Below are 17,786 nucleotides of genomic sequence, written 5' to 3' on the forward strand. Positions count from 1 at the left end.
ATGCATAACCTGAATCTTAATTGGGAGGAAACATCAGGCAAACCCACGTTGAAGGACATCCTACCAAATTACTGACCTACATTTTTCCAAAACGTCAAAGTCCCAGAAGACAAAGAAAGGTTCAGAAATTGTTCCGATTGAAGGAAACTAAAAAGAAAACTGAATGCAACAAGTGAGCTGGGATTTTCTGCTATAAAGGTGGGTAATAAGACAATTGGTGAAGGCTGATTAAGGTTTGTAGATTTGCTGATTTTGATAACTTTACTGAGGGGATATAAGAGAATGCCTTGTCCTTGGGAAATACAAGGAGTATTCAGGTAGATGTATATATGAATAGATAGATAGGTAGTCAGATAGAAAGGCAGACAGGAGCCTGGACTGCTAGTAAGTGGGCATCCATCCTTTTTACCCAGGACAAATTTCCCCTGAAATCCTTACGTATAAGAAAGAACTCAATATCTCTAAGTTACTAATATCGCATTTTGTCATCAGCAGCTGAGCCTGATCTTGATATCATTATTAAAAGAAATATTCAAAAATCATGAAATGATATGTGGAAGCTATAATGTCATTCACAATCACAGTAATGGTAAGACATGAATTTTTGCTGAAATGGTGGTAAAATGCTGAGAGAGTTCAGCTGCCCAGAGGCTGCAGAAACCAGGTATATGGAATCTAGAATTGTGCTGCCAGTACTGTAGCTAATAGCCACAAGCGGCTATTCACATCTATTTATTTAGTTTTCTGGGGGGAGGTAATTTGGCTTATTTATTTAATTTATTTTTATCTTTTTAATGGAGGTACTAGGGATTGAACCCAGGACCTCGTGCATGCTAAGCAGACACTCTACCACTGAAGTAAATCCTTCCCCTACATTTAAGTTAAAGTTAAAATTCAGCTTCACACTCGCCACCTTTAACACGCTAAATGGCCACAGAAAGTTCTACTAGACAGCGTTGCTCTAGATTATGGAGTCTAGAACGTTTCTCAGCAGATGGTCCCATGATTCTTTTCAGTGAGGAAGGTATACAAGTCAGTGATAGAGCACATGCTTGGCATGCATGAGGTCCTGGGTTCAATCTCCAGAACCTCCATTAACAAACAATAATAATAAATAAATAAACAACACCAGAAATTAACACAACATTGTAAACCGACTATATGTCAGAAAAACTTTTTTAATTTTAAGAAAGAACTTAATAAATAAGTAACTAAATAAATAAACAAACCTAATTACCCCCCAAAAAAACAGAAGAGAGGGGTTTTCTTTTTAATTAAAAAAAAAGATTTTTTTCTAACATCATTGGGGCTTGGCAAAAAATACGCATTGCTAAGGTCAGTGGAGACCTACTCAGTCAGCATCACTGTGGCATTTCAACAGGTTCTTTCAGGTGATTCTGATGCTCCCTAATAGCCAACCACCTCTGCAGGGAAAAAAGAGGGGAAAGCCATCTCACATCCCTACAGGTTGGGCTATTCCACTCTAGGCTCCGAGGTTTGAGAGATATTAGTAAAGTAGCTCTTCAGACTAGGAAAGGATCAGATGTGATTGCAGCCTTCAGTCAAGGATTGCCCGGGTTCAAATCCAGGCCCCTTTCACTCACATACTACACAACCTTGGGCATGTTAACTTGATCTCTCTGTGCCTCGGTTTCCTTCCTTGTCAGAGTGCCAATAATACTGCCTTCTCTGCAGACCACAGAACCCCAAAACTGTTGCTTTCTCTATTTTATTCTCTTCACAGCACTTAATACTCTCATTTGCTTTGACTTTCTTTCGGCATTTATTGAGCACCTCCTTCATGACGGCCGGCCGCTGTTCTGAGCCCTGGGGCCGAGGAGGGAATAAGACAGACAAAAACCCCTGCTGTCATGGGGCTGACATTCTTAAGGGGGAAATAGAAAACAAACAAGATAAAGAAACAAAATGTGTTGCATGTAGCTAGGGAAAGAGGGAGAATTTTTTTTAATGCCTGCAGGGCATAACCAGAGGCCTCACCCAGGGTGTGATATTTGTATACAGACCTGAAGGAGGAGAATCACAAAGATGTCTGGAGGAAGATCACTCCAGGCAGAGGGAACAGCACGTGCAAAGGCCCTTCAGTGGGAACATGCTGAGTATGATGAAAGATGCCAGAGACAGTGGTGAATAAGATGCTGTCCTACCTTGTGCTTGTATTTTAATTAGGGGAGATATAAATTAATCTATATTGCACTGCTAGGTGATAAGCAGGTGAGGAGCTAGAGAGAGGGAAGAAGGTAGTCAGGGCAGGATTCTCTGAGGAGGTGGCGTGTGAACAGAGGCCTGAAGGAGGAGGTGAAGGAAGCACGTGGGTATTTGGGAGAAATTTGTTGACTCTGGCCTGGCCTGGCCTGTACCTCTTCCTCCTCCTAACCCCAGCTCAGGGCTCAGATTTCCAAACAGAGGTTGTCTCTGAACTGCTGGAGGAAGGGAAATTCCGATGTGGGGTGCAGGCGTCAGCCCTGGGCTGCTGTCTGCCCCACTCCTTCTCTCCCACTGGCTGCCCTGGCTTTGTTGGGTGGAGCGTCAGCTTGAGGGCCTGGGTTCCCCATCAAAGCTCCAGATCTATCTTCAAAGGAGCCACTGGGTCCTGTGACTGTGGGCAAAGGAGGGAGTGTTACCCTAGAGCTGAGCTAGGGACCCACCTGTTAGCTGCATCCCAGCTGGGCATCTCCTGGTTCCCGGTGGGGCTGGCCACTCCTTCCAAGGCAAAGAGGTGGGTGAGGATCCTTTCTCTGGCTCAGTGGTGGAGCTGGTGGGATCAAGAGTCAGCCTGCCTGAGTTCAAAGCTGAATAGGCACTGCCCCAACTGGCTGTGTGGCCCTGAGCAGCTCACTTAACTTCTCTGAACCCACATCTCCGTAAAAGAAGTTTCTAAAAATTCCCACCTCCTGTTTGTCTTCAAGCCTGAAAAGTGCGTGATGAAGTCCGGCCATTCCTTTGGGGAATCCTGAGCTTTAGAGGGATATCTGGGCCTGTGTTTCCCAAGACCATCTCTCCAGCTCCCTGGGAGGGACGTGTTCTTGGAACGAAGAAGGGGGTCCCCACCACCTGTCAGGTTCTCTCTAAGAAGGAAAGCAGGGAGTCCCTGGGCCTAATTAATCCCTGGGAGGGGCCAGACAATTACCCTAGGGAGAAATTGGCATTTACTATTTTCTCAGAAGCCACTGCAACCTTGGCTCTGGCAGGGCTGGGGATGAGGGCACGGAACAGGAAGGGTGGCAAAGGATGAGCTGTCTGGCTAGCAGCCACCCTCTCCTGTTCCATCCACCCCCAGCCAGGGGTGCTCCTTGGGGAACGGCCACCTTAAGCCTAAAAAGACAACCACCAGAAAAAGAAGTTTAACCGTTTATTGGCCTGGGCCTGGGTCTCGGGCATGAGGAGCATCCGGGGAGCTGTATGAGGGGAGACAAGCCCTCAAGTGGCTCCTTGCCCCCCAAAGACCCCCTCCCCCAGCCTTTGCAGTCACAAGAAATCACTTTGAGGCATGAGGTTTTTCCTCCCCAAGGTGAGCTGCACTTCAGCTCTCAAGCAGGGAGCTAAGCCAGCAATCACAAAGGGGTCTGTCCAGGGCCAGACCCCTCTTTGGCAGCTTCAACACAGACACGAGGAGACAAAAAAAGCATCCATTCTGGGGAAACGTGGTAAGGAGAGGGGAACACACACACACACACACACACACACACACACACACACACACACACAGACATGAACAGACACTGACACACATAAATATACATTTGTACCGCAATGTCCCTTCCATCTATCCACAGAATTTAGCAAAGTCCTTCTGGAGCAGGTTAAAAGAGAGCATCCCCCAGTTGTCCTTGGCATCCTCACCCCCGTGCTCTGTTCAATACAATTGGAAAGGAGGCACAGCGGGCTCAAGGCTGCCCTGCCTTAGGAGATCTGGTACCTTGGCTGGGGCTGGAGGTGGGAGTTAGCTTGGGGGTGCTTGTTTTTTGGGGGGGAGGTAGAGGGTCCTGTACCAACAGCTCCTCCAGAACTTTCTCAAGTTCCACCCTGCCCCACCAGGAGGCCCAGAGCCCTCCTCAGGCCCCCAGACCAGTTTTTCCAGCCCTTGGCGATCCCTCTGTGCCCCAAATAGTGCAACTGGCCAATGAGGTCTGAGAATGGGGTTTAGCCTCCCACCCCTATGTGGTTTCCTGGCATCTAGCAGAATGGGAAGAAAGGGAAGAAGTTGCCAAAGTGGCAGCTGGTGAAATTTAGGGAAGCTGCGGATTTGTGCCCAGGAACCGCTAGGCGGGGCTACCCAGAACAGTCAGAGAGGAGGCCTCCAGCCCCTGAGGACAGTGGTTCCAGGGAAGTTGCCTGAGGTTGCCAGAAGGTGGCAAGGTGGGGTGAAGTCTGAGAGGTGACTCTGGAACAGGGCAGATGATCAGACAGTTGTGAAATGCTGAAATCCTTTGTACCAGGTTGTAAATTGCTCCTGTGCTGTGCTCCTCTTGAGCACCTGTCTGCTGTCACCTGGGCCCTTTCCAGGTCCCCCCAGCCTCCCGCCTTGTCCTCATGATCCAGTTCCGAGGAGGTCACGCCGGCCACTGTGCTGGCCTCCAGGCCCCTGCCACAGCTCTGCCATCCAACTGGTCAGTGCCTCAGTCGGCCGTCCCAGATGTGAAGTATCTTCAACATCACCCAAGTCTCTGGAATGGGGGCATCTTGCTTGGCAGCCCCAAGTCTCTCTCCCAGGTCACCTGGCGCTTCTCCACAGAGCCCTTTGCTGTGGCCTGGTTGTTGGCCCACTTGCCCCTCAGACCACCGTGTTGCCCTCCAGAGATGTGGGCGATGTGGGCATGTGCGTGCCCCTCTCCAGTGAGCTGGAGCTGCGGAGGGGCAGGAGGCGGTGGCCCGGGGTCCCGTCCCGCCGTCCCTGCACCCCTGCCGCCCGGTGCCAGCACTGCAGCGGCCGTAACACCTCCCGCCGCAGGTCCCGGCTGCGCCACGTGTAGATGACAGGGTTGAGCAGCGAGTTGAGGGTGGCAAAGGCAAAGAAGTAGTGGGCCTTGTAGAGGATAGGGCAGGCCCGGACAGGACAGGCATAGTCCAGGAGGAGGATGCTAAAGGCGGGCAGCCAGCAGACAATGAAGACACCTAGCACGAAGGTGACTGTCTTGAGCAGGGCCAGCGTCTGCGGGCCAGCCACATCAGCCTGGCTGGAGCGCACCACGCAGTAGATGCGGATGTACAGAGCTACAATGGCCAGTAAGATGACAGAGAAGATGCTTACCACGCAGAGCACGTAGGGCTTGGCGTAGAGCGGCAGAACGGTGGAGCAAGCTTCCAGGTGGCCCAGGCAATTCCAGCCCAGGATGGGCAGCCCGCCGAGAACCAGCGAGATGAGCCACGAGGCCGCGATGAGCAGCAGCATGCGGCAGCTCTTGTCGCTGCCGTAGGGCTTGACCTTGGCAATGGCCACGTGCCGCTCAATGGCTATGGCCAGGAGGCTGAAGACAGAGGCAGAGAGCGTGATGAAGGCCGAGCCCTCACGGGCAAACCACTGCACAGGTGTCAGCCCGAACGTGAAACGGCCAGAGAGCAAGGTATTGGCGATGAAGGCCGCACCCGCCAGCAGGTCTGAGGCAGCCAGGTTGCCCAGGAACAGGTACATGGCCGAGTGGAACTTGCTGTTGCGCGCGACTGCGATGAGTACCAGCAGGTTCTCCACCACGATGGCGCAGCAGAGGATGATGATGAGGGCTGAGGCCACCTGGCGGGAGGGCGTCTCCCGCGTGTCCAGCGTCTCCTTGGTGTGATTATAGTGTTCCCGAACCTTGCTGGGGCTTAGGTACTCTGAGTACAGGTTGCCCATGGTGGGGCTCAGTGGCCAGCTGGGGCCATGGGGCTGTCAAAGCTGCAGAGAGAAAAGACAGACAGACAGACAGGTCAGTGCTGTGGCTGCTGCCTGGCCTGACTCTGGATGGCTGTGGTTCTAGTCTCAGCCCTGTCACTCCCTGCTGAGTGGCCACGTGGTCAGAATTATCATCGTCTCTGCTTTACAAAGGGGAACCCCAGAGAGGTTAATTTACTTTCCCAAAGCCTCAATGCTAGTAAAGTGGCAGAGCCTCAGAGACCCGCTCCAATGCCTCTATATCCTCTAGGATACACTGTCTTTCAGAGGAACAGAAGCTCCCCGCAAAGAGCATGAGAAACAAAAGTGGATTTCCGGAAGTCTTACCCACCTACCCAGCGAGGGAGTCTTGGTCAGGACCTGGAGGGCCTGTCTCTTTTCTCGAATACACTGGAGCCTCGGGCCTCATGCTGCCTGCCAACCTGGGTCAGCAAGATGCTTGCCGCTGATAGTACCATCCCCTGTTCATTACCACCTACTGCCCTGAATTTCAGGCTGTGTCTAAGCCTTGAGGCCATAGGTGTTCCCAAGATAAGGTCTTGGGGAGACATCAGGGCAGACCTGAGGTTTGAGCATCACAGAGGTCACGTCATCTTTAAGGACATAGACCTTGCAGGCAATACAGGGTTCAGCCCCACTCCACCTCTGACATGCTGTGGGACCTTGGGCCAAGTCATTAGACACTTGGTCTCTCGGCCTCAACAGCCTCACCTGTGCAATGGGGAGAAGAAAGCTCACTTCATAGGGGTGATGGGAAAATCCTGTTGAATGATGCATGAGGCACACTTAGCACAGAGCAAGCACTCAATTAATATTAGCTAATATTAGCTCCCCTCTTCCTGCCATACACACGGCTTGGGACTAGGTGCCCTCTGCCCAATCTCTTGGGAAATGTTAGCCGGGCAAGATTCCCAGCAGCCTGTTCTCATCAGCACCATCCATCCCTGCCCTGGGACAGAGGGTCCTAGTTGGGTGGGCAGGGCGCTGGCAACCCCCCTCCCCAGCCAGGATGAAATCCAGATGTGAGGCCCTTGGAACAAACAGGGTGGAGTCCTTGCTCCCCAGGCACATCCGGTGTGGGGAAGGCTGGGAGGGGGTGATGGGAATGGGGGAGCCACAGGAGACCATCTGGGAGGTCCTGGCTGCTGGGAGGATGGGGCAGCTGTGTGAGGTCATGTGAGCAGTGAGGGGGCGTGCAGCCCCGCGGGGAGGGGGAACCGTATTTGCTTCCATGAAAGCCTGAGTCACCCCCCTCTCAAGGAAAACTGAGCCGTGGGGGGAAGGGCAAGAAAAACCGCGTGGGCAGAGAGGGTGAGAGACAGACATCATGGCGTCCCCTCAGTTTGGGAGGCGGGCGGGTCGGGGCTGGGATCTCGGAGGAACCAGTGCAGTGTCTGCCTTTACGAGGGCACAAGGGGAGCCTTCCCCAGGTCCCTGGAAACACGCCTGGCAAGGACCACGTGCACACCAGGAGCACTGTTCCAGAAAAGTCTGGTTAGGCCGGTTCCCAGTGAGCCTGGGAGTGACGAGGGGCTTCCAGGGTAGCCTAACCATCTCCATCCCAGACGCCCCCTTGGAGGGGCGCCCTGGCCCCTGGCCTGATAGAGGCAGCTGCTCCCCCTGGGCGAAGGGACATCCGTCCTAGTTTGGGAACAGAGAAGGGCTTGTGCGCATCACCAGAGACAGCCGCCCCGCCCAGATCGCCACACAGAGGCCCCTTGTTCCCCTGCCGGACGGGGCCCTGGGTGCCCCAATGCCCTCTGCCCGCTGCAACCGGTTTGGCCCAGGCCTCGGCCTTACCAGACTGGCCGTCGGGCTACAAACTGTCCGCGTCCTGATTGGATCATTTTCAATCCCAGGGCATTGAGCAATTCGCCTATTGGCCTGAGCTTTCGATCCTCGACATTTGATTGGCCCAGTTGGGGGCGCTCTACGGCTAGCCTTACTGATCTGGTCTTTTACAGGCTGTTGGAACTCACTTCTTTCCAAGGACATTGTTAAGGCTGTGTGGATGTCCCTGGGGAGAGTTCGAACCACGGCCTGACCGCTGGATCACCCCAACCAGATGCCCCCAGGCTGCCCTGGCCTACTGGGCCCCTCCTGGGGATCATAATTGAGAATCAAGGACCCATTGCAGGTCTGGGAAGCACCCTTGCTGGGAGAAGCGCAGGGTGTGTCGCATGGCTGCCGCTCCCCCCCCCCCCCCCGCCCCTTAGACCCCTCTCCAGTCTGGCGGCCAAGAGAAAGATTTATGGGCACTTCCTAGAGAAATAAATGGTTTCAGCCCTCGAATCCCAGGGACTGACCAAAAAAGTCTGTCTTCTTCCCTGGGGGGAAGACCTTCACTTTGGGCAGCCTCAGAAGGAGGAGCAGCTCTGCTAGTTAGAGAGGGAGAAACTGATGCCCACAATGCCTGTCTCTTCTCATCTTCTCCACTAGGACCTTGCTTAAGGCAGATTCAGGCTTCCCAGAAAGAGGAAGCAGGGTCCAGAGGTTGGAGCTGGCAGAATAGCCACCCCCTGGCAAATACAGGCCTTGCCTGCTTCCCCTCTGGTGTCAGGCTCCCAGGCCTGGCTGACACAGTGCCTGTCTCCTGTTCACTTCCAGCAAAGGCAGTCCTGCCTCCCTCCCAGAGGCTCTGTAAGAGGTCACTGGGCTCAGAACTGAGGAATGGCCAGGCCTGAAAGGGAGCACGAGGGACAAGTGACAGAAGTTGGAGGGAAGAGAAGCGAGACAGACCAAGACTGTTTAGGCAGAGAGTAGGAGAGAGGAAGGCAGGGGGAAGCCTTAGTGACTTTTAGGAGCCCCTCCTTCAAGTTCCACTGAGGCAGGTCCTGTGGTTACTGTTCCCCTAAGTGCTCTCTGTCCCCTGGCCTCTTGCCCTAGGGCAGCACCCTAGGCTTAGTTTCCCTTCAGTTGTCCCTTACAGTTGTCCCCTACACGCAGCAGCCAGGGAGAGCCTTATAACGTACAATGCCAATATGCCACTCCTCAGCTCCAAATTCTTCCATGGCTCCCCACTGCCCAAAATGGCCTGGCCCCTGCCCACCTCATCTCCTCCCACTCTCCCCCAGGGTCACTCTACTCCAATCACACTGGCCTCGGCTATGTCATCCCCATTTCTACCTCAGAGCTTTTGCCTCTTCTGATTCTCCACCTGGGATGCCCTTCCCACAAATCCTGGAATGACTGTCCCATGTTTCAGGTTTCAGTTTGGAAATCACTTGCTCAAAGGGGCCTCCTCTGACCACCAGGCTACCCTAGCTGCCTTCCTCAGGTCCTTTCTATCACAGCATCTTTTATTATATTCACAGCACTTGCCAATTTCAGACATTATGATTGTATTTCTTGTTTTCTGTCTGCTTCCATGGTAGAAAGTGACTGACAGAGGCCAGCAACTAAGTCTTTTTTTGAGTCCCTAGAGAGATGCCTGGCATACAGAAAGCACTCAGAATAACGTGGAGGGGGGGTAAATTTGGCAGCTGGAGATTTGCAAATACTAACTACTATATATAAAAATAGATAAAAAAACAAATTTCTTCTGTATAGCACAGGGTTCAGTATGTTCGGTATCTTGTTAAAACTTTTAATGAAAAAGAATATGAAAACGAATATATGTATGTATATGCATGACTGGGACACTGTGCTGTACACCAGAGACTGAGACATTGTAACCGACTATACGTCAATTCAAAAAAAAAAGAAAGAAACGAAAGAAAAAGAAAACGTGTAGGATGGATGGATAGATGAATGAATGAACGGGCAAACAAGGCTCCAGTGGACCCCAGAGAGTGGAGGCTCCTAAATTCAGCCCAGGCTCAAATAACAGCAAAAGACACCTCTGGTCAGCTGGCAGGCCCAGCCACCAGGCGAAGCCCCGCGCATCTCCGTGGAGACGGCAGCAGGACCCGCCCCGCCCTCGGGCCGCAGCCTCGGCCTCCTTATCTGGCGGTGGAATGCGCGGTATCCACACTCGCTGCCTCTAGGGCCGCGCCTCCTCTCCCTCGCGACAGCCACACGCGCGGGACCCCCACATCGCCAAGTAGGGGTGGGAGACTCCTCTGCGTCCCGCTAGGGCCCCGCTTCGATATTCCCAGAGGACTGGGGAGAGGTGGGGAGAGATCCCAGCAGCAGCTGCACCGCGAATACCGCACCCGTGTCGCGCCACGCAGGGGACCGTGGGCTTAGCGCGTGGCGCCTGGAGAGTGTGACTGGGGCAGAGTCGGGAAAGGGGATGGAAATCCCCGGGTGAGTCAACTCGTGCCAGAGAAGGGGCGAGGTTCCCATGCACGGCTGGGCCCAGGACCATGCGGGGCCACGCGCGCCCGCACCCACGCGCCATCCCCGAGCCCCAGGGGAAAGAAGAGGCGGCGGAGCCACGCGGTCGGGTTCACCTTCCTTCCAAAACAAAGCCACGACCCCGCGATGGGACTGGAAAAGACGAACTACTCGGAGAAACTGAGGCAGAGGACCAGACGTGCAGGAGGTGGGCAACTGCCCTCCTCCGGGGCCCCGCCCCTTGGCTGGGAGGTTCGGTGCCGCGCAGCACTTTTCGCCCTCTACCAGCCGGAGTCAGCAAAGAGGGGCTTCCTCCCCTCCCCCCGACACACTCCCCAAACCCCGGGTCCGGGGGCAAGCAGTCCTGCCTCCCAGTCTCCGGCCAAAAGCTCTCGGATTCCGCCTTCTTCTCCGCGCCAACTTCCTGCCGCTGGGCAAGGCGGGGAGCTCGGTCTGGGGGTTCGCGGCCGAGGCAGTAGGGCCGTCTGGGGTCGTGGAGAGGGCCCACGATGACTACTCCTTCCGTGCAGCAGGAGCACGGGCGGCGCGTGAGCTCCCGGGGCGCCCGGGACCCCTGGCCGGCTCCCCAAGCTCGGATCCCGCGACCTCCGGAGACCAGGGCCCGCCCTTTTTGCCTCCCCCTCGCCACGCACGCTCACCTGGCTAGGCCGGCCCGGGTCCTTGCCCTGGCCGGAGGGGCTTTGGCGTCTGCGTCCCCGGGACGGCCTCGGCTGGGGCTGCCCGCCGGGCTCCACTGCGTCCCGGGGCAGAGGACCGGGGACAGAAGGGGACCGGGAGAGGCGCTGCCTCAGCCCCCATTTGCCCCGCCCTATCTCCTCCCCTTTCCGGCGGCGGCTGCAATGAATTCCAGATGTGGCTGGCCCAGCGGGGCGCCCGCAAGGGTCGGCGGGGGAGGCGCGCGGGGTCCCTTTGTCCGCACCCCCACCATCCAGCCCTGCCCCTCCCAGCCCCTACCCGTGAGAACCGGCCGGAGCATGACGTCACGGGGCTGCGTGACGTCATGTCGCTCCTAGCCAGGTGGCCTCAACCTGAAACAACTGTCTTTAATTGCAGATATACTCTTGGCCCATACCTGAGACCCTGAAATTGGAGGAGCGCATGGAATCCCTTTTATTTACTTACCAAGGAGCCACGAAACACCTACTAAGTGTAAAAGCAGCAAATAGATATTAAGTGCCTACTGTGTGTTCATCCAACAAATAAGCAAGTTCCTACTGTGTGTCGCGCCCTGCCTCAAAGACAGGATTGGATTTTGCCCTGATGAGACCCCAGAATTCAAGCGCCGGTCCCTCTGCCCTAGAAGACCAGAAGCCCCCAGCAGCCTTCCCTGCCTCTGCGCATCGATTGCCCTCACTGTGGTCACCCAGCAGGCCTAGGCTGAGTCCTGCCTTTCAAGCTGGGGCCCAATCTTCTATCCAGTTCTTTAGTTTCCCTCTTTCCACTTTTCCTGGGCATCTCTGTGTGCCCGGCTATGTAGATAAGACACACCTTCATTTACTGATGCGAGTGTGTGAAATCAGTGACCAGACAACATGACTCTCACTCCTTCAACAAATGTTTTTGGTGCACCTACTGGACACAGCAGTGAACAAAACAGGGGGGGAAAGTCCTTACCTCCATGGAACTTATGTTCAGGAGGGTACTGTTTGTGAAAATGAATACATAATCAGCTTTGTTTATTTACCAAATACAGTAAGCACCTGCTATGTACCAGATGCTATTCTAAAAGGCTGGAGATACATCAGGAAACCAAACAGATAAAACTCCCTGTCTTAGTGGAGTTGAGGTTCTACTGTATGTGCTCAGAATATCCAGAATAATGCAGGAAGAAGAAACTGATAATATAAAAATAGATAAAAAAACAAATTTCTTCTGTATAGCACAGGGAACTATATTCAATAACTTATAGTAACCTTTAATGAAAAAGAATATGAAAACGAATATATATATATGTATATACATGATTGGGACATTATGCTGCACACCAAAAATTGACACATTGTAACTGACTATACTTCAATTTAAAAAAATCAAAATTTAAAAAATCAAAATTAAAAAAATAGAAACTGATTTCCTGGGAGAGGAACTGAAAGATAGGGCACAGGTCAGAGGAAGGAGGTTGCTTTCCCTCTTTTGTAATTTTGACTTTTACAACAAGTACATACATGCCCTATTTCAACAATAAACTGATTTAAAATTTTAGACTGCTGATACCCAGACAGTGCAATAAAAATGAGGGAGAAAGTAGGTGCACTCTTCTATGTTTATACTATACTTCAGTAGAGTATTGAAAAGCAAAATGACAAAAAAGGATATCTGCACTCCCATGTTTATTGTAGCATTATTCACAGCAGCCAAGGTCTGGAAACAATGTAAGTGTCTGTCAACAGATGAACAGATAAAGAAAATGTGAGATATGTGTGTATACACACACACACACACACACACACACACACGTGCACAATGGAACATTATCCAGCCATAAAAAAAGAAATCCTGTCCTTTTCAACGATATGGATGAAACTTGAGGGCCTTGTGGCAAGTGAAATGAGCCAGACAGAGAAAAGACAAATACCACATGGTATCACTTATATGTGGAATCTTAAAAAAAAATCAAACTCATAGAAACACACAGTAGGAAAAATGGTTGCCAGAGGCAGGGAGGTGGGGTAAGTAGGAAGAGATTAGTAAAAGGGTGCAAACTTTCCGTTATATGATGAATAAGGTCTGAAGATCTAATATACAGCAGGGTGACTGTAGTTGGTAATAGTGTATCAGACCATTGAAATTTACTGAAAGAGTAGACCTGAAATGGTCTCACATCCACACACACACACAAAAAGATAAATATGATAAATATGTGAGGTGATGGATGTGCTAATTAGCTAGCTGGAGAGAATCCTTTCACAATGTATACGTACATCCAATCACCGTGATGTACACTTTAACTGTCTTACAATTTTACATGTCAATGATACCTCAAAAAAGCTGAAATTAAAAAAAAAATCACAGATGCTTGAATCCCAGACAATGCAACCAATAAAAGAAAAAGGTGGGGGGAAGGGTTCAGCACACTCTTCTGTATATATATTATACTCCATAAAGTGTTGAAAAGCAAAACTTCAAAAAAGGAAACTAAAGTCAATCCATACATGCCTATTAAATAGGAAAAATGGAGTCTTGAGGTAAAACTGTCTTCAATTTATTAAGGTGAAAAAAAGCACAAGATAGACCAGTTTGCACTGCTTGCTTGCCTGTATTTCTGGATTTATTTATAAGGGCATATAAATACACACACATTTGCCTGCGGACTCACAGGCCATCTCCCAGAGAAGGCACATGACATCGTCACAGCGGTTACCCCCAGGGAGGGGACCTGAGTTAGGGGGAACAGGTGACAGGGGGCCAGACACTTTATGGTGTACCCTTGGGGGGACGGTTTGAAATTTTTAGCTCATATTACCAATTCAAAAATTTTACAAAGATGTGAAAAATTAAATAAAAAGTAACAAATCACTGGACTTCTAATTGTAAGCTTGTTCCTGTAATCATAGTAATGAATAGTGCCAATAATATAAATAAACAATAACACTGATTACATATCTACGTTATTATTCAACATATCGTCATTAAATAAATTTATATTAAGAGTAAACATATTTAAGTTTTTCATAAAGAAGTGAATATTAAGAATCAATATATTAATGTTACATATATATGTATGCAGCATATATATTCATATAATGCTCTGTTCTGGTGATACCTCGTTGGTTTCTGCCATCCAAAACTGACAGTCTGATGAAGGAGACAGAAGAAACGAGACAGTTTGAACTCAGGGTAGCAGACCGTTGATGGGAAGATAAGAAAGCCGGAGTGACTTCATTCCTTTTCCTGAATGAGATTTCAGTGCCCACTCAGTTCTGGGCCAGATCTCGGGGTCCACTTGGACTTCAGCAAAACCGCACCAAATCCTCTGCCCAAATGAAGTGTGGCCATAAAACCTTTAGAAACCAGGTGTTCAAACCACAGAAGACAAAGCCCTGAAAAAACTGGGTCCTCTCTTCACCGAGGAGCTGTCGGAGCGGAAATGTTAGCCCTCTGTGAGGACCTGAAAGATCTTGGGAGGAAGTGGCCCCCACAACTTGCGTTGCTGGCTCAGCAGTTTGCCATCTCCCCAGGGACGTGGGGGCGACGGTAATATCAAGGCTGCAGACATATCCGGCTGTCTGTTAGGGGGGCCGTGGCTTCTAGACAAAGGTGATGTCCCTAGAGACACACAGACACCCACAAGTGACTTCCACCTCCTCCCCCACCACCTCCCGCTTCTGGGGCAACATGCGGTCTCTGCCGGCTCAGCTGAGGGAACAGGTTGGAGAACTGGGAAACACTGGTCTAGACTCCTGGATGGTCTGGGAGGTCAAGGCAAAAGCTAAGCCCCACCCTAGGGTTCAGTTGGGGTCCCTGAGTGAGAGAACAGTGGAAGAGGAAGGAAACGGGGCCCTTTTCTTGGGGAGCTCCCAAGCAAGAGAAAGGAAGAAAAGGAAGAGGCTTGGGTCAGCCTCCACTAATTACAGGGCCACCGACAGTAATGGCTAACGCTCACAGACACAGACAGTGTTGGGTGTGGCTCTATGAATCCTCACAACCCTAGGAGGTGGGTATTATTATTACCATCATTCCATTTTTTTTAATAGACATTGTATTTTAGAACAGTTTTCGGTTCACAGCAAAATAGAGCAGAAAGTACAGAGATGGCCCAGAGACCCCCTCCCCACCCACATGCATAGCCTCCCCCATTGTCAGCTTCCCCCACCAGAGTGGCATATTTATTACCACTGATGAACCTACACTGGCACATCATTGTCACACCAAGTTTCTGATGTTGCACGTTCAGTGGGTCTGGACAAATTCGTAATGACATGTACTCACCCTTATAGTATCTTAATTGTTTCACTGCCCTAAAAATTAGCCTCTAAACTCTGCCTAGTCATCCCTCCCTCCTCCTTAACCACTGGCAACCACTGAGCTTTTTACTGTCCTCATAGTTTTGCCTTTTCTTCATCACCCCATTTTAAAGATAAGGAAACTGAGGCACAGGGTTGTGGCAGGGAGTGGACTAGAGCTCTCTGCCCGCTTTTTCATCCCAAGTCCCGGCCCCAGTCCTGATGCAGTGACCCCTCCCCATCCCTGCCCCAGCAGTTTGAAATAGAAGGGCAGTAGTTACCATTCAGGATCACGTCGGTCACTGGCGAGATGTAGAATGTTCTCCTCCGTAATCCAGAGGTGAAGGAAACCCTCTGACCTCTAATCCCATCTCACCCCAAATTTTGTGATTTCCCCCAAGTCAATGAGGCTCCGGACTGTCCTCCATCCTCCCTGGGCCTCCACTGCCTCCCCACCCCCAGCTCTCAGGTTTTGGCAAGAGGAACTGCTTGAGGAGAAGTGTCTGAGACAGGTCCCAACTTTCTCATCATCACCCCAGCACTGGGGGAAGGGGCCCAGCTGCAGAGAAGCTTTCCAGATGCTGATCTTGGCAGGCAGCGAAGCTGCAGCCGCCTCATTTCGTCCATCCACGGGCTTGAGGCCCACTTTCAGCTTCAGGGATGGGGTGGAGAGGCTGCTGGTGGAGGCCGCTCCCCGCCACGTCTGCACCAGATGCAGTTTTAGCCCTTTGAGCCTGGGAGGGGTGGGCTCTCTCTTCCAGATAAGGGAGACATGCAGTTAGAGGAGAGGGGAGCCCCAAAAGCTCAGTTCTCAGCAAGCCTCCCTCCAGCATAATAACAATAGTTGAAACATACATAATGTGCCAGTTACTGTCCTAAGCGTTTTGTAAATATCATCCCATCAAAAGCTCATAACATCTCCATTAAGGAATAAATAGCCAAGCTGCCGTTCATCCTCACATGGAAGACCACTCAGGAATATAACATTTGGAACCTCAAGTTCTAAAAGGAAGGAACTTTATAGAGTGATGTATAACAACATGGATGAATCTCAAATGCATTATGAGGAAAAGAAGGCAGACACAAAAGGCTACGTACTGTATGATTCCATTTCTATGATGTTCTGAAAAAGGCCAAACTACAGGGATAGTGAGCAACCAGTGATTTTTCAGGCCTGAGGGCAGAGGGTGGGGTTGACTACAAAAGGGCATGGGGGGAATTTTGGGGTGATGGAATCATTCTCTACCTCCATTGTCCTGGTGGTCACATGATGGTAGATGTTTGCCCAACTGCACATTGAAAAGGGAAGACTTAATTTTTTTTTAAATTGTATTTTAAAACAGACATCAGTCAGAGTCTACTTGGGAAAATAGAACTATCTCAAACAGAGGGGATTTAACGCAGAGGATGGTCACATAGATGAGAAACCAAAGTGCGGGAGGAGTGAGACGACTTAGAAATTAACAAGCAGGGGGGCCACATCCAGTGAGAGAGGCTGCCAGAAGCAGATGAGGGGAACTACCCTGGCTTCTCTCATCCTTCTCCCCTCCAGTCTACCCTCAGTGCCTTCCACTGGCTAAATCTGGGCAGGAGGCTGGAGGCAAGGGAAGTATTCCATGCAGGGGTCAGCCTCTAGCTATGGGGCAGGGGCAAAGCAGGGGAAAGGATGATCTCAGGGTACACATGTTCAAGGCTGACACAAACCATATGAGGAAGGGGCAATTATACCCCATTTTACAGAGCAGTAAACTGAGACTCAGAGATCCCATGTGTCCTGCCCAGGGGTTCAAGCCCTGAGGAGGTCTGACTCTCTGCCCCTTTTTTTCTGCTTCCCCATGCAGCTGAACTGAAGGGGACTGAAGGGAATGGAAACATCTATGCAAATCAGGCTCACCCTAGGGGCTGGGGGAGGGGGGTGCCTCAATGAAGACTCCTCCTCCTCAGGGGCTTGGCAATTACCCACAAACTGGGCTGCAAACAAACACCCAGCAGATGTTTTGGCAGTTAATGGGGGTGTACTATAGACAGCTCCCCCCAAGAGGGTCAGGCCCCACATCAAGCGTGAACCCACACCCTGTATCTCCTGTCTAAAGGCAGTTCCACAATTTTCCAGCCTTGACCTCTGGCCTTTGTGAAAATCCTGGCACAGTGATGGGGGTCTAGGAAAGGCCAGATGTTGGGGGGCCCTCCAGCTTCCAATGTGTGCTCCCCAATTGCTATCATGCCCATGGCCCTCAGAGATCCTCTCCAGGCTGCAAGGCTGATGCTGACCCCATGCCCCTGGGGACAGAGGTCACCTACAATTGAGCCTTTGATCTACATAAGTGGGCTGGACATCGTGACCATTGACCTCCACCCAGGCTTGGACCAAAACAGTCAAACTTTGAGCCTCACAATGTGCGGATCTCAATGTCATTACCTCCCTTTCATTTAAGGCTCATGATCAATATGCCGGTGGAGGAGCCCTGTGCAAACTGCTTTCTCCACATTCCATTTGTTCAATTACTATGTATTGAGAACCTACTGGGTGCCTAGCACCTTTCTTCTTGTTAGCAGTGGGGCCCAGCAGTGAAAGAAACGAAGACCTCTGTCCTCCGGGCGCTGATGTTCTAGTGGGGGTGACAGACAAGAAGCAGGATAAATAAAAGCATGAT

General features: G+C 51.3%; 1 protein-coding gene and 1 long non-coding RNA gene across 2 annotated transcripts; one reads left to right on the forward strand and one right to left on the reverse strand.

The window, feature by feature from the left end:
• Positions 1-3,357: 3,357 nt before the first annotated feature.
• On the reverse strand, positions 3,358-11,104 carry S1PR2 (sphingosine-1-phosphate receptor 2). The gene is made up of 2 exons (XM_010954235.3): positions 10,828-11,104; positions 3,358-5,893 (listed from the first exon to the last, which is right to left on the reverse strand). The coding sequence occupies exon 2, from the start codon at positions 5,849-5,851 to the stop codon at positions 4,793-4,795; it is 1,059 nt and encodes a 352-aa protein (XP_010952537.1). The 5' UTR covers positions 5,852-5,893; positions 10,828-11,104; the 3' UTR covers positions 3,358-4,792.
• LOC141574670 (uncharacterized) lies at positions 9,437-13,789 on the forward strand. The gene is made up of 2 exons (XR_012501642.1): positions 9,437-10,376; positions 11,243-13,789. It is a non-coding gene; the product is annotated as an uncharacterized LOC141574670 (long non-coding RNA).
• The last annotated feature ends 3,997 nt before the right edge of the window (positions 13,790-17,786 follow it).

This window comes from Camelus bactrianus, chromosome 22 (assembly GCF_048773025.1).
Source record: "Camelus bactrianus isolate YW-2024 breed Bactrian camel chromosome 22, ASM4877302v1, whole genome shotgun sequence".
NCBI lineage: Eukaryota > Metazoa > Chordata > Mammalia > Artiodactyla > Camelidae > Camelus > Camelus bactrianus.

Bases quoted from the DNA above. Each gene is read 5' to 3' on its own strand.
- S1PR2 (XM_010954235.3), bottom strand. From the start codon at position 5,851: ATGGGCAACCTGTACTCAGAGTACCTAAGCCCCAGCAAGGTTCGGGAA.